General features: G+C 38.4%; 1 protein-coding gene across 1 annotated transcript; it reads left to right on the forward strand.

The window, feature by feature from the left end:
• The first annotated feature begins 8,099 nt into the window (after window positions 1-8,099).
• LOC121368920 lies at window positions 8,100-14,051 on the forward strand. Its single transcript, XM_041493680.1, has 4 exons — window positions 8,100-8,163; window positions 9,537-9,581; window positions 12,643-12,885; window positions 13,630-14,051. The coding sequence occupies exons 1-4, from the start codon at window positions 8,100-8,102 to the stop codon at window positions 14,049-14,051; spliced, it is 774 nt and encodes a 257-aa protein (XP_041349614.1).
• The last annotated feature ends 1,504 nt before the right edge of the window (window positions 14,052-15,555 follow it).

Here is a 15,555-nt window from a genome sequence, read left to right on the forward strand (position 1 = left end):
GTGTCTCTCTCTCTCCCTCTCTCTCTCTCTCTCTCTCTCTCTCTCTCTCTCTCTCTCTCTCTCTCTCTCTCTCTCTCTCTCTCTCTCTCTCTCTCTCTTCCCCCCCAGGTGTCGAAAAACTAAATGTTAGGCACCAAATAGCGATAGTTTAGGAATATGCTGAGGTGTCGTTAAACACTTTGATGTAATGCATTTTAAGGCTCACCTAGATGACACAACAGTAATAGCAACACTATCTCATAAATAGCGTGTAATTAAACACATATCATTCCTTTCCCTTTTCTCCATCGTTTGACTTAATGTTACAAGTCAGTCAATCGATCCGCATACTATCACCTCCCCTTTAAAAATCAATTGTTAAAAACCATTTGAATTCAAACATCTGAACTGGAGACACGATTGCGCTAAATGTTCTGCAATAAAATGACCTTGACAAAATAGTTCTCAGATTTGTTGAAAAATTAACAGTATAAATATGTAGACATGTGATTGTAGAAGGAATTGTTCTCCGTTTCAAAAAAACATTGATTACTGATATTTAAAGTCATGTAATTAATATATGGCTGGAAGTCATCTGCAAATCATACCGCTACTGTTCAACTTGACAATATGTCATTATCATATATATTTAAGTCACGGCGTTACCGTACCTATTTAAGACAAGACATTACTGTACAGATTGAAGTCATGACATTCACATATATCTTGAAGTCAAGGTTTTGCCACACACCTTCAGGCTATGACATTACCTCACAGACTGAATTCATGGCATTACCAATCAGATTCAATTGAAGACATTACCATACGTCATGGAATCATGGTGTTACCATAGAGATTGAAGTGATAACATTACCACACAGGGCGAAATCATCACATGACCATACCCTTGATGATGTTCCACTACCGTACAACTTCATGTATAGGCCTGTGGTCCTTTGAATATACTTTTAAAAGGTTAACGTTTATTTTCTTTAATGACACCTCTAAAAAAAACAAAGAAATGTTTTATTTAACGACGCACTCAACACATTGTATTTACGGTTATATGGCGTTGGGCATATGGTTAAGGACCACACAGATTTTGAGAGGAAACCCGCTGTCGCCACTACATGGGCTACTCTTTCCGATTAGCAGCAAGGGATCTTTTATTTGCGCTTCCCACAGGCAGGATAGCACAAATCATGGCCTTTGTTGAACCAGTATTGGATGTCAAACATTTGGTAATATACCAGTCGTGGTGCACTTGCTGGAACGAGAAACAACCTAATGGGTCCACCGACAAGGATCGTTCCTAGACCGATCGCGCATCAAGCGAGCGCTTTACCACCGGGCTACGTCCAAAAGGATCTAATTACCAAAATGGCGATATTTTTTTTCAGTTGTTTGTTTCTTAGAACATATTAACAATAACTAACACCGATAGCATGATTTCTCTCGGTGTGATGGCAGTCGCAAAAAACATAAAAGCGGATGCTTGTCAACTTTAACAAATATATTTTGAATATGAAATGTTTTCACTGCGTTACGGATGGTCGAAGGTAAATAAATGATTCAATACCCCTTTCTCATACAGTACTACGAAAACACGACTCTAAACTGCAGTGCAAGTCATTATCTAGAACTCTCGTTGCTCTGTTTGTTATTGTTTAAAAATTACACAAACAAAATTAACCACCTATTATAAACTGTTTTGGATTCTGTAACACTACCCGGCATATCTTTATATTATATTATAGTCGTACTGTCACCCATAGTAGCATGTCTTACACCAATCACGTTTGTCAAATAGTACATCAAACGACACCATGTTCGCACCAGCCTTCTCTAGTGCTAAGCTTTCTATTACACGGGGCTAAAGGTGAAGTCTATCATGGAAACGTATGTCGCAAATTGTTACGGTGTGGAGCTAAATTCCAAACATACAGCTACCAGCATGTTTGACAAACACACATTCTTTATAGGTACACCCAAGAGAACCTGTAATATTTGTACCCGGTAGTGTCTTGTCAAAATTGTTGTACCGGATATAAAACGTTTTCAAATTAACATCCTGAAGAAAAACGTTTGATACATGTATGTATTTCTGAATTTCATTATTTAAAAATTCATTATTTTTCAAATTCAGTGCATGTACTTCGGTTCAATATTTTTACACGAGTTCTTGTCTGTACGTCATATTTGTAGGCATGTTATTTGCTTATGCCCTCGAATTCAGCCTCAAATTCAGATTGAAACATTTAGTAATCACATGTTTCTTAAATATATAATCAGATTTCGTTTATAAACTCCAGTATATTTCTAGCTTCACGACCACGTCATATAGGTATTGTATTTGCCGTCACACATTTGGTAAAATATAAAAATTACGTTTTTCTAAAAGTGAGAATAAATAAATTTACGCGTGCCTAGTACTTAATGTGGTATCTACATAAGCACATAGACGTGTTTTATTGTATACAATCTTGTTTTCTACATTGCCCCTGAAGGCAACTTCCACTTTGTACCTTTTGCAGCTATATCTTTTTATAATTTAGAATAGCCTTTTCGACTTTGCTTGCTACTCTGTATCATTTAAAATAGCCTTTTCGACCTTACTTGCTACTCTTGTTTTTCGTATATTAATCCCTATTTGTAACTAGGTGACAATAAACAGCGAGGAAACTAACATATTCAAGCAGTTACGTGATCTTCTCTTTCAAAAACACAACAAGCAACTGCAATTATGCACAATTTGCGAAATACTTGTAAAGTTAATTCTATTTGCCAACTCTAAATCGTTGCACTTTCACTTGTGTGGCTGGTGTTGGCGGAGCAAAGAAAAACAGGGATGAAGTCGGCGTGATTAGTTTATTTTTTATTCAGTTCAGGTTGGGCAATGTACAAGTAGAATTCCACCCTGTGTCAACAGACAACAATAGTACGAGCTGGTTAAGATGAAATGTAAGTTTGCTGTGATCAAACGCCAGTCTACGACAGTCCAAAAGAGTTATCTACCCAGCGCGTGCAAGTCGCAAACGACAGAAGCAATTATTGTAGGCTGCTCCCACTGGATGAAATCCACCATTCAAATAGTGAATCCCTTTCCTTTTTTCTAAAAAAAACCCAACCAAAATAAACTGTGACGTCATGAGTTCTAACTAACCAGTCATAAAAAGGGACAAGAAATTCTATTGTTCATGTGGTAATACGTCAGGAAGATATCAGTGATTTGAGTCAGTAGTGAATGTGAGATTTCTTCTTTCACAGGGTATTATTGTCTGCACGATGGACGCTGTTTTGGTGTTTGTGTTTTCGATGTTGATGGGTCTCCTGAACCAGGGCGTGATGGCGGGACCTCAGTGCCGGAGCGCGTTCGATTGGGTGAGGGAGGAGACCGACTGTTCCGTGTTCTATAGGTGTAGCTGGAGTCGGCTCTACAGGTTCGATTGCCCCCAGGGTCTCGTGTTCAGCAACCGAATCAGGAACTGCGTCAGACCGAGGAGTCTGTATGATGACTGTAGACGGAATGATCCAGGTAGGTCTAGTACTTCATTAATGTTTCAAACAGAAATTAGAGACAGATGCCACCCCAACTACTACCACACCCACCTTCATCCCCACCTCCCTAGAACTGATGAATTTGGAAAACAAAACCATTAACATTTTCAAAATCGAATCTCTACACAAGGCAGAGTCAAAAGGAACTTTTGACAATAACATTAATGCTTCTACGAGTGACTGTCAGAAAATAGGGACAGTGAGCCATTTCCACGAATCCTGGGAAACTGGTAAAGAGTCAAAAACCTTATATCATTTACTGTAGCTGTTCTGTATCCCATTATATACACAGATATGATCCATCCTAACATAAAATACCATCTAAACCTTTTCACCGTAGGGATCCAGGCTACTAACACAATTATGTGGAATTAGAATCATGGAAAAGGTGGACCAAACAATAAGCGTGCCAGTCCAATAATAAAAACAGAGTCATGTCCAGCCTCTTATTCCTTCGTGCAGACATGTCTTAGAGGAATAAGAGGCTGGACATGACTCTGTTTTTATCTTTGAACTGGCACCCTGGTTTTGTGGTTCTAGTGGCTGTAATATACTAGAGTGGACTCCTTGGTACCAGTAACATGCTTTACTTGAATTTTCGTGTAACAGTGGTGATATGAATTGATGATCTAGAATGGACTATCTGTAGACAAGACAGACTGTACTAGGATGTAGTAGATAGTAATAAAGCGGACTGGATTCTCGGTAGTCGAGAGATTCGAAAGACTAGACGTGTCTTGTTCAGATGTAGATTTGTAAAATCAGTCTTAGGAGTGGCAGTCCTCCTAAAGGCGGAGTAATAATAATGCACTGGGGTGGCAGTCCTCTTAAAAGCGGAGTAATAATAATGCACTGGGATGGCAGTCCTCTTAAAGGCGGAGTAATAATAATGCACTGGGATGGCAGTCCTCCTAAAGGCGGAGTAATAATAATGCACTGGGATGGCAGTCCTCTTAAGGCGGTTATGAAGACTATAGTCATGGGACTGGCAGTCCTCCTAAAGACTGGGTATGAAGGCTATATAGTCCTGGGGAGTGGCAGTATGAAGGCTATTGATCAGGATGTGCACTGGCAGACGACTTTTTACAAACGTGTATTCTGTTTTTACGCAGTCAGTCACAAAATACGCTGATTTTGGCGAATATATTGCATTATAAATTCGTTTAAAAGCTGATTTGAGATTTATTATGTTTACGGAGCTTTTGTTTTGTCGCATTTTTATTCATAATAAAACCGAACATATTTTGGAACAAACGCCAAATTTAAACATCTGTTTTTTTATCTTAGATTATGTAGTGTTTTGTGAGTTTTCAGAAGTCGTTATTAGTATACACAAATTAATCTTGTTGATAAATAGTTATAGATCTACATACAAAAGTTGTGAATAAACAATAAGTGAATGAATGAATGAATGAATGAATGGATAGATGGATGGATAGATGGATGGATGGATGGATGGATAGATGAATGAATGGATGAATGAATCAATGAGAAATAAAAGCCTACATTAACACATTATTGAATACGTTTAATGTCATTTAAAACTGTAAAACTGTTAAAAGCCTGAAATAACAAGTAGTGACGTAAAATGACGTTAACACACACATCCATTAAGTTTAGATAGATCAATGTACTTGTGACATGCATATGCGCTAACAAACATTTGATTTCGCAAAAACTTTAACATCAAACGAGAAAAGAAATAAACCAGAGTGAATTTTAGGTTTTGTTTTGCAAAGATTAAGTGTTGTAACAACAGAAAGTGTTACGATAGCAGAATACAAACAAGAGAACGATTTAACATATTTATATTACACAGATTTCTGTTGACAATTATTGATTTGGATTTCGTGATTTAAACTGACCTGTTTGCGAGAGATTAGATGGAAATATTTTATGATTTCTGTTGACTACCATTGCTGTGTTATTTTATAGATGAAATTGACCTGTTTGTGGATGAGATTAAGTGAAACTATTTGATGATTTCTCTTGATAACGATTGGAGTTTTTATAGTTAAAAGCGACTTGTTTGGGAATATGGAATATTCAGATGGGGTATTTTGTGATTTGTGTTGCGCCTGCTTGTGAAGAATGCAAGACGGAGACTAACAAACTAAATAATCTCACACAGTCAACAGTGCTGACCGTGGGATGATGCAAGATAGTTACGTTGTAAGAAAGAAAGGAATATAACAGCACAGCAGTACATTTAAATCACATCTAGTTGCTAACAGTTAGTTATTTTGACATTCGGTTTAGAGAGGACACTCCTACCCAAAAGCAGCAATGAAGTGGGGTGGGGGTGGGTGGGGGGGGGGGGCGTACCACTAGAGCACATTGATTTATTAATCATCGGCTACTGGATGTCAAACAGTTGGTAATTTTGACATATAATCTTAGGAAACCCGATACATTTTTCCATTGGTAGCAAAGGATCTTTTATATGCACCATCCCACAAACAAGATAGCACATTGTGTTTGATGTACTAGTCGTGGTGCAAAGGCTGGAACGAGAAATCGCTCAATGGGTCGATCGACAGGGATCGATTCCAAACCGACCGCGCATCAAGCGAGCACTATGTCCCACTACCAAAAGCAGCAATGGATTTTTCTTATGCAATGTTTCATAATACAGAACATACCAGTTGTCAGGGTTAAAATTTTGGTTCAGCCAGTTTTAAGAAATGTATCATATTTCCTTGAAATGTATTAAAATGTAGTTAATTTGAGGAATATTTTATTAGCCAAAAACCAATTTTTGTAGCCATTTTGTATAAAAATTAGCAATATGTTAATTTGGCAATGAACAAGGTAAGCCTTGGGTTGTGGAGCACTAGCTGGAACGGGAAAAAACATAGTTAATTGAGGGCATGTGATCCTATGACGAATCCTATTTCAGACGACTACTTTATTACTATTTATTATCCAACCCCGCAAGTTTTACAAACAATACATTTTATGTTAAATTATACCAACGTACATGCACACGTGCATATATCAGCACGCACGTGTGTGTGTGTGTGTGTGTGTGTGTGTGTGTGCGCGCGCGCGCGCGCGTGCGTTTGTGTTTGAATCTCTCTTTGTCTGTGTGTGTGTGTGTGTGCGCGCGCGCGCGTGCGTTTGTGTTTGAATCTCTCTCTCTGTCTGTGTGTGTGTGTGTGTGTGTGTGTGTGTGTGTGTGTGTGTGTGTGTGTGTGTTTTGTGTTTGTGTTAAAACCCCAACTTAACGTGTATGTATGATACGAATTTGTGAGGTTTATTATGACAATGCCAAACTAAAAGACAACATAAATAAATAATAACATAAAAACAGTTACGCTCCCTAACTGTATGATGCAGAAGTGTCAAATCGGCATAATGTATGGGACTTTGTTTTGAAACTCAATACAGTTTTTACATGATTTTACACGTTACGAAAAGAACGGTTTGTTTAACAATACATCAACACACTTTCCAGTCAGAGGATCGATCCTACAAACCACCTCACCTCAATCGAGCATATTATCATTGGATTACACACACCCTTCTACGTAATTCCTGATAAACTATGAGGTACGATTGTACGAATTATATGTATATAATAAAACAAAATAAATAAATGTTTTGGAACTTACTCCACCTTCCCCTGTTCCTACGGCCATGATTCTTTGTAGACACTTTAGCTTTTTTTCATGTCTCAACATCGGTCACACGACTGCTATATCAAAGGCCGTGGTATGTACTGCTTAGCCTATTGGGAAGTGGGTGTGGTAGATTCGTTACTATTCGGTAGGGGTAGTCTATGTGAGGGCAGCGGATTTAATGTGGTCGGTTTAGGATCGATCCCCGTCAGTGGGCCCATTGGGCTATTTCTCGTTCTAGGCACTACGACTGTATATCAAACGATATGCTGTCTGTGGGATGATGCATATAAAAGTTCACTTGCTACTAATGAAAAAATGTTGCGGGTTTCCTTTCTAAGACAATATGTCAAAATTACCAAATGTTTGACATCCAATAGCTGACGATTATAAAATCGATGTGCTCTAGTTAAAAATGTTAAACAAAACAAACTTTTTTTTTTCTTTTTTTTCCAGGTCACTTGGCAAAAAAAACCTTATGACATATGTAAGATACTAAATTGCCGTAGTTATAAATGGGATAAGGTATCCTAAAAAAACGATCGCCATTTTTAAAAATTAAACTTTTCACGAACACTAAAATGTTAAATCACTCTGTCGCAGTGTTAAAAATGTTAACAACATAACATGAACAAAATGCCGTCGAATATCTCTACACACACAAATGCACAAAAACACAAAATAACAACAAAAAAAAACCCTAAATAAAAACCAGTAAATAAGCCCCGAATAAAATAAATCACAAAATATGAACAGGGCAAAACGCGTAAATATTTATAACAAACATGTAATTGTTGACTCCTGATTGTTGCGGTTTGTAGTGTAATACAAAATCAATGTTAAACCGGCGTTAAACCTGTTTACGAGGAATATTTCCTCAGAATTTTTCTCATTTTCTGTTACACCCTCCACACAATGCAGATCAGTAGACTGATGGTCACAATGCCGCGTATTTATTCACAGAATTCCAGTCCATTTGTCAACACTCGGGTCTCAAGAATGCAGGGTGCGTTTTTAATTTGCTCCTGGAGGGTCGTTCACATTACTATTTATAGGGGAAAAAACTAACATTTTACAAATTTCAAGAAACAGAATATGAAGGTTAAATATTTTATCCAAACGGTAAAATCTCCTATTAAGACCTCTCCCTACATTTCTCAAATAAAATTTTATTCAAATCGACATGACAGAATTGAATTATTCAAACATTAACCAAATTATTGTAATAAATAAGAAAGAGATACAAGGGCAAAGGCAGATACAAACGTGGAGAGAGAGAGAGAGAGAGAGAGAGAGAGAGAGAGAGAGAGAGAGAGAGAGAGAGAGAGAGAGAGAGAGAGAGAGAGAGATGAACAATAATATTACATTTTTATTTGTTGTGAAGATAAAATTCAGGAAGAGAAATAAAAGAAACAAATCAAAAAAGAGAATAGTTAATGAATCTTGAAATGTAGTATGTTCGTACAAGCTGCAAAAACTATTAACATAATATATTTTAGTCATAATTTGAGATAAGATAAAAGAGAAGTTATCTATATAAACCCACACAGTTTAGGCCATGGCAAAGTGTATTGTTGTTACCATAACGATAAAACCATTTCGTTGTAAATCTGCAGAACAGTATCCCTAGAAGATTTATTTGCTTATGACCTACACATAGGGTCTGAGTTGGCTAGAAGCTGAAGAAGATATATACTGAATTAATTATATTGGGGGCTGAAGCTGTATGTTTCGTAAAAGAATATTTCCGCACAAAACTTGTCATGCTAATTTTAGTACCAATTGGTACACGTTTCAAGCACAGTTGTACCCAGTACATTCACATTAGTTTAAACTAAATTATATGAATTTGTTGGCGAAATAAAGGTATTGTCACATGTTTTACTAAGCCCTCAAAACAGGACCCTCAGTAAACTGGAATTTCCTAAAAAACCGACGTTTTTCAAGATCACTTTTTATAAATATCAATATAGAACAGAACTTCTCTGTACTGGATACCCCTAAAACCAGAGTTTTTACTTGTCCCATGTGGTACTTTATGTATGGTTTTTACGTGGTATGTGCTATCCTGTCTGCGTTTGTGGCACCAGCAGGTTTCTAGTTTCACTATCAGAGGTTATGTACAGAGTGAACGTGCCTGAACCTTAATTGGATATAGGCACGTAAAAATAGTTTCCCATTCCCATCTGATATCTCTTGAACTCTTTTGTACATATATTTACGACGCTGATCACTGGACTGTAACAATACATATTTGTTCACGATACTGTTTTTGTCGTTTTTCTATAGCAGAATTCCTAAATAATATCCCTTGGACGCTTTCTTGTACATATGTACGGGGTTAAAGAGACTTTTGTATCATTGTTTTGATTACTACAGATAACTGTTTCTGTGACACGCATTCCCAGTTTGGAGCTCCACGCGGTAAGACGTGTTTGTTTTGCTTGTGCACACTGCACGTGCTTTCGTGTGCTCGACTTGGGGGTCCCTCATTTCGTTGTTTTTGTCAGCGAAATGAAGTTTTCTACTGGGATGTATGCGGCCATTGGAACTGATTGAACGCTTCTCGTTTCGACAGTCTGCACCACCAGGTTAGATTCTTTTTTAGCGAGATTCCTTGCCTCCACGTCATTTCTCCGTCTGACTGTCGACGTGGGGTTTTTTCGTGACTCGTATGACGGCCATTCTGCAGAACGCCACGGTTGTTCGCGTTTAGTCTCTACTCCGAGCCTGTCCTAGCACAACTGGAAGATTGACCGCCCCACTCTAAGAAGAAATAGGAAGCGGGGTCGGCCCCTACTACTCTTTCTAGACTTTACCTTGCTTTATAGTGATACCATCTCGTATCCTCCGGAGTCGGGCCCGTCCGCACCACTATACCAACCCATGACGACTGGACTATACCCTAGTCTGATACTCACTCTCGTTCAGACGGATCCGGCTTCTCAAGATCTATATTTCAGCACAGCACTACACCTCCAACGTCTATCGACTGTCAATCTAGGGGTTTTCTTGACGGGATGCAACCCATCTCGTCCCTTTAAGCTGTGCACCCAAACGGCCTTAACGAGGCCACTCGCGTGGACATATCGATCGGACTTTAAACTTTTAGATCTGCGTTCAAAATGTTATGTCGAAATTACTTCTCTTTTTTTTATTAAATAGTCTGATCCTCTCTTCTTTCTCATATTTAATTTTGGACTGTCCTTCTAAAATGCTCCAAATTATATAAATATTCGGCTGAGCAGTCAATTCTATTTTATTTTTGGCTTGTAATTTTTTTTTTTTTAATTGATTCTATTAACTTTTTTACTAATTGCTATTTTAAAAATTCTACCCATTTTCACCCCCCCCCCCCCCCCCCATCCCGAGTCAGGCCACCGATCTTATCGGAGGTCGGACTCGGGATGGGCGTGTTCGAAGCCCTAGTGGTATATGGGCACGTTAAACTAGTTATCATCATCATCATCATCTGTGACACAGAACACTTAACCCGTTCAGCCAACACGATCGACCCAGCTGTATTTCTTCGCGTGCTCTGCACACACTAGTGACGTGGTGGAGAGCGTTGACACTGCATTCCAACTAGTGGTGTAGTTAGTATCATACTCCAAGATAATCAGTGTTTTACAGTTTGAAACCGATGTGTCCACAAACAGGTTTTTTCTCTCACAATGATAAACATGAGTATGTGTGTGTGTGTGGGGGGGGGGGGGGGGGGTGTTAACGACACATCGGTAAAATTGTGTTGTACGAATTCTAACATTTGATTATTTCGATACTTGCTATAGATAGTGAAATATGGGAATGGGAAACTATTTTTACGTTCCTATATCCAATTAAAGTTCAGGCACGTTCACTCTGTACACAACCTCTGATAGTGAGAGAAGAAACCTGCTTGTACCCCAAACGCAGACAGGATAGCACATACCACGTAAAACCCATACATAAAGTATCACATGGGACAAGTAAAACGTCTGGTTTTAGGGGTATCCGGTATAGCTGATGGTACGTACTCAATATTCTCAAAATTAACGAAACTTTGGGATTTTAAGACAGGTTTTGTTTTAAAGGCAATTTTAATATATTTTATACAAAATTACGTGTCCATATATTATGAGTGGTATAGATTAATTTGTTGTTATTTATTACAATTAAATGTCAAAATAAAATAAGGCACATGCAATTATGATCATCACCTGAACTGAGTTGGAACATAGTATCACTGTGACTTACAAAAACCTACCCTATAGCTAACCAGAGCAACTGGCTGTCTACATTTCTAGATCTGACATAAACCAACCCCATCCTCTCAGTGCATTAAAAACATAAGCTACTGTCAGGTGGGTTTTTTTTGCGTGTACATTGAAAACCTTTATTTTCGTATGCGAGAGAGAGAGAGAGAGAGAGAGAGAGAGAGAGAGAGAGAGAGAGAGAGAGAGAGAGAGAGAGAGAGAGAGAGAGAGAGAGAAAACGATGATTCTACTGATGTCAACATACGTAAGCATTTAATTTTTTCTTTCGACACTTGCTACTGTTTATTTAAGTGACATATGTTTCCAACTGGAAGTCCAGGCTGGTTGTTGATACTAATAGACATGACACATGAATGACACGTGCAAATCGGTTATTTTAATATCTCACGATACGTATTAAAATGAAGAGAAAGTTTTAAGTCTTTTTATGTAATACATGTAAAATCGTTTCATTTGTTTGGGCCTTTCGGAGAAATATTACTACAGAGTATGTGCCATTTGTGGTGTGAATTATACACCTAAAGTCGTGACAAGGAATCATTATAAAACAAGTTCTTTTCACAGCCACACGTTGCGTACACACGAAAAGACCTAATAAAGTGAAATCTAGAATTGTCCAGATCAAAAGAGTTTGCAATCACGTGAATAAATCATTTCGCTGTTTGCTTCAACTGTTTGAAAGAACGCGGATCAGAATTTGATATGTTTGTCTTGGACTGGCCTTCCTCGAATCTCGGTGAATGTGTCCACGACAAACGTACTTGGATTTAATTTAGTTGTTAAAAAGGTTAGTGTTGGAAAGTTAAAGTTGAAGTTTGCTTTCTTTAATGGTATCACAATAGCACATTAATTAATTAATCGATTCAGCTATTGGAATGAATGAATGAATGAATGAATGAATGAATGTTTAACAACACCCGAAGTGGAGAGATATATCGGTTATTGGGTATCAAACAAAGACAATTGGCATTTGGTAACTACGACAAGCTGTCTTTAGCAGCAAGGACTCTTTTATATAAAAATTACATCACATACATTACACCAAATAGACAAAGTTTAAAAACGTTTTGCCTCTCTGGATTCATCCATCCATCCATTCATTCATTCATTCATTCATTCATTCTTTCTCTCTTTCTTTCTTTCTTTCATCCATTCATTCATTCATTTATTCATTCATTCTCTGGATTTTTGTCTCTGTCTATAAATAAATATGATGTAATATATTCCAGGTGACACTACAGCCCGCCCTGTGACGGTCGAGGAACAGTGTGAGAGGGGTGCACGTCTGGTGCCCCACCCCGAGGAGTGCCAGCTGTACTACAACTGCAGTCTCCACTATGACATAGTTCCCAGGTTTTTCGAACAGAGACTCGTGGAGTGTAAATACCCACAACTCTTTGACAGACAACTTCAGATGTGTCGAGATTTTTCATTGGTGGATTGCGACAGCAGAAAAGTCCACAAATCTGGATGTATGTATTAATACTCACTGAACCATTCTGATTATGTCACATGTATTCTGGACAACAACAGAAAGTTCATATTTTATGTATATACATGTACATATATTTGTTTTCTAAAATATTTACAAGACATTGATCATTTTGATTTAATGTTTTAATAAAGTTTAGTAATCCCAGAAACAAATGTGGTAGTGTCAGGGTTGGGGTCCTAATAGACATTAATAATTATATAATTGATAATGGTCCACAAAATCTAAAGGGATTTAAGATTTATACTTTTAAATAAATTAAGTATATTTATATATCTGTCTGCCTGTGTTTTGTCGTCGCAACCAGTGTCCCACGACCTTTTATTAATTTATTTCTTTATTTTTACGTTTCGGGCACCACTGAACAAGCCGGGTGCCTAATTTATTTCTTTATTTTTACGTTTCGGGCACCACTGAACAAGCCGGATGCCTAATTTATTTGACTGTTTAACTATTTACTGTTTATAGTAAACCGGGTCCCACGACTGGTATATCAAAGGTCGCGAATGGGATATGCTGTTCTATCTGTGAAAACGTGTGTGTGTGTGTGTGTGTGTGTGTGTGTGTGTGTGTGTGTGTGTGTGTGTGTGTGTGTGTGTGTGTGTGTGTGTGTGTAAGATCCTTTGCTGCTAGTGGAAAACTATAATGATTAATTACTTAATGTCTCTCTAATGGTGGACACCTTTAATCATCAACTAATTTTATTTTTGTTATTTTCTTTCAGGTAACTACCGCAATAACATGTGTCCGCGGGCACACTGCATTCCCTGTTCCCAGACATTCCCCAGCTGTGAGGGAATGCAGGACGGACCTAACGTGTTTATCAGTCGCGAGTGGTCACCGAATTACGTCATATGTAGGTCAGAACGGACGCTCGAGACGCGCACGTGCCCACGTGACACACACTTCCAGGTGCCCCAGTTCTTCCACCCAGAGAGGAACGAGTGCGTCAATCTATACCGGATCCCCCCCGAGCGGGGCGGGGCCATGCCGAGCTGTGAGAGGAGATTTAATGGCGCCCACCCGCTGGAGGGAGGGAGGACGGGAACGGCGTATATATGTCAGGGGGGACACCTCCTTAGCATCCGATACTGTCCGCCAGGAGCGAGACCGGAACCGGAACCCAGAAGCTGTGTGTACTCGTGAGGGAGAAGAATTTGACGGTAGGTAACCATGGTAACAACTTTCTGGATTTTGTTTCAAAGCTGTCAGCTCAGTAAGTTTCGATACATGTATAACAGACAGCTATAGAATATTAGTAACAGAGCGTGTGTAAAAACTAGTGTTGGCAATATGTTATCACTTCATCATTGATCATCGGTTATAATCAGTTGGCAACATACCGATCAACTTTCCATTGCGCAATCGACCATGCACCTATGGCCATATTCATTGGGATCTAGACCCTAAAACTGCCTAATAACTATTTAATATATTTTTTTCTTTATGTACACATGAAACCCCCCATATTTAACTGAATTTCATCATAAATATTGGAAGAACAATAATAGTTAACATGTTCCCACACAGTACATTATGGATTTTTATAGTCGATCATCACATCAGTTGAGCTAAACGTTTGATTACAATTCATCATTGGAACATCACTATTTAAAACAGTCATTTTCTGTCTTCCTTAATCAATATATATATATATATTCAGGTCCTAATCTTGTTCATGTCGCCGAGTTATTAGCGGCAATGAGAAGTCGAAGTCGCCGTAATATTTTGGACGTAATCCAATTTCAAAAACAAAAAACAAAATCACACAACAGACGTCAAGACCCCGATATATATATGTATATTGCAACTGTAAATTCTTATTAGAGTTCCCCTACTTGTGTGTATGTGTGTGTGTGTGTGTGTGTGTGTGTGTGTGAAGAGGCTGGCATTGGGAAACAAGGCCACCGCCACCTTCTCGCAAAACTAAAATCAAACCACAAGAAATCAGAAAATACATGCATGCACACGAATTTGTTACTCTAAATTACTGATGGTCTTTTTAAATCATGATCTTCGATTGTCAGTCGACATTTTTAACGTCAGGTACTGACATTTCGAAAAGCACTCGCAATTACCGCGAATTCTTTTTGATATAAAAACGAAAGAGAAAATTGACAATAAACGCCAGTTGTCACGAAGCTTACAAAATAACCAAAGAAAAACTGACAATAAATGCCCGCTGTCACGGAATAAACTTTCTAACCCGATCCTCGTTAAACCAGTTGATTTGATCGTAGTTCACAATGAGGAATGACTTCAGAGGGACAAGCGAGCGTTTCGTTTTGGTTGGCATGTTGACACTACAACACGCGGCCCACACTATTAACAAGCGCCTAGGATCAACCTTGAAATAACTGTCCGTTGAGCCGCGGTTTGCCTCCCTGTCCTCTCCGAACTGGTACACACACATTACACTGTGTGAAAACAACCCGCTCGCACATTGTTGTAATACTGGGTGGCATGGACGTGTTAATGTGCACCTGGGCTCATATAACCTGCGAAGACCTCGTGTGGAATTTCATTTCGTCCAGTGATTTGAATAGTTGGAGATTTGCTGTGACGTCTTGTGGCCAAGAGATCTGAGTAATTTAATTTCACTTGTTTAACATCAACAACAACAACAAATAAAGAAAACGGAGAAAACCTA

This window comes from Gigantopelta aegis, chromosome 3, assembly GCF_016097555.1.
Source record: "Gigantopelta aegis isolate Gae_Host chromosome 3, Gae_host_genome, whole genome shotgun sequence".
Lineage (NCBI taxonomy): Eukaryota > Metazoa > Mollusca > Gastropoda > Neomphalida > Peltospiridae > Gigantopelta > Gigantopelta aegis.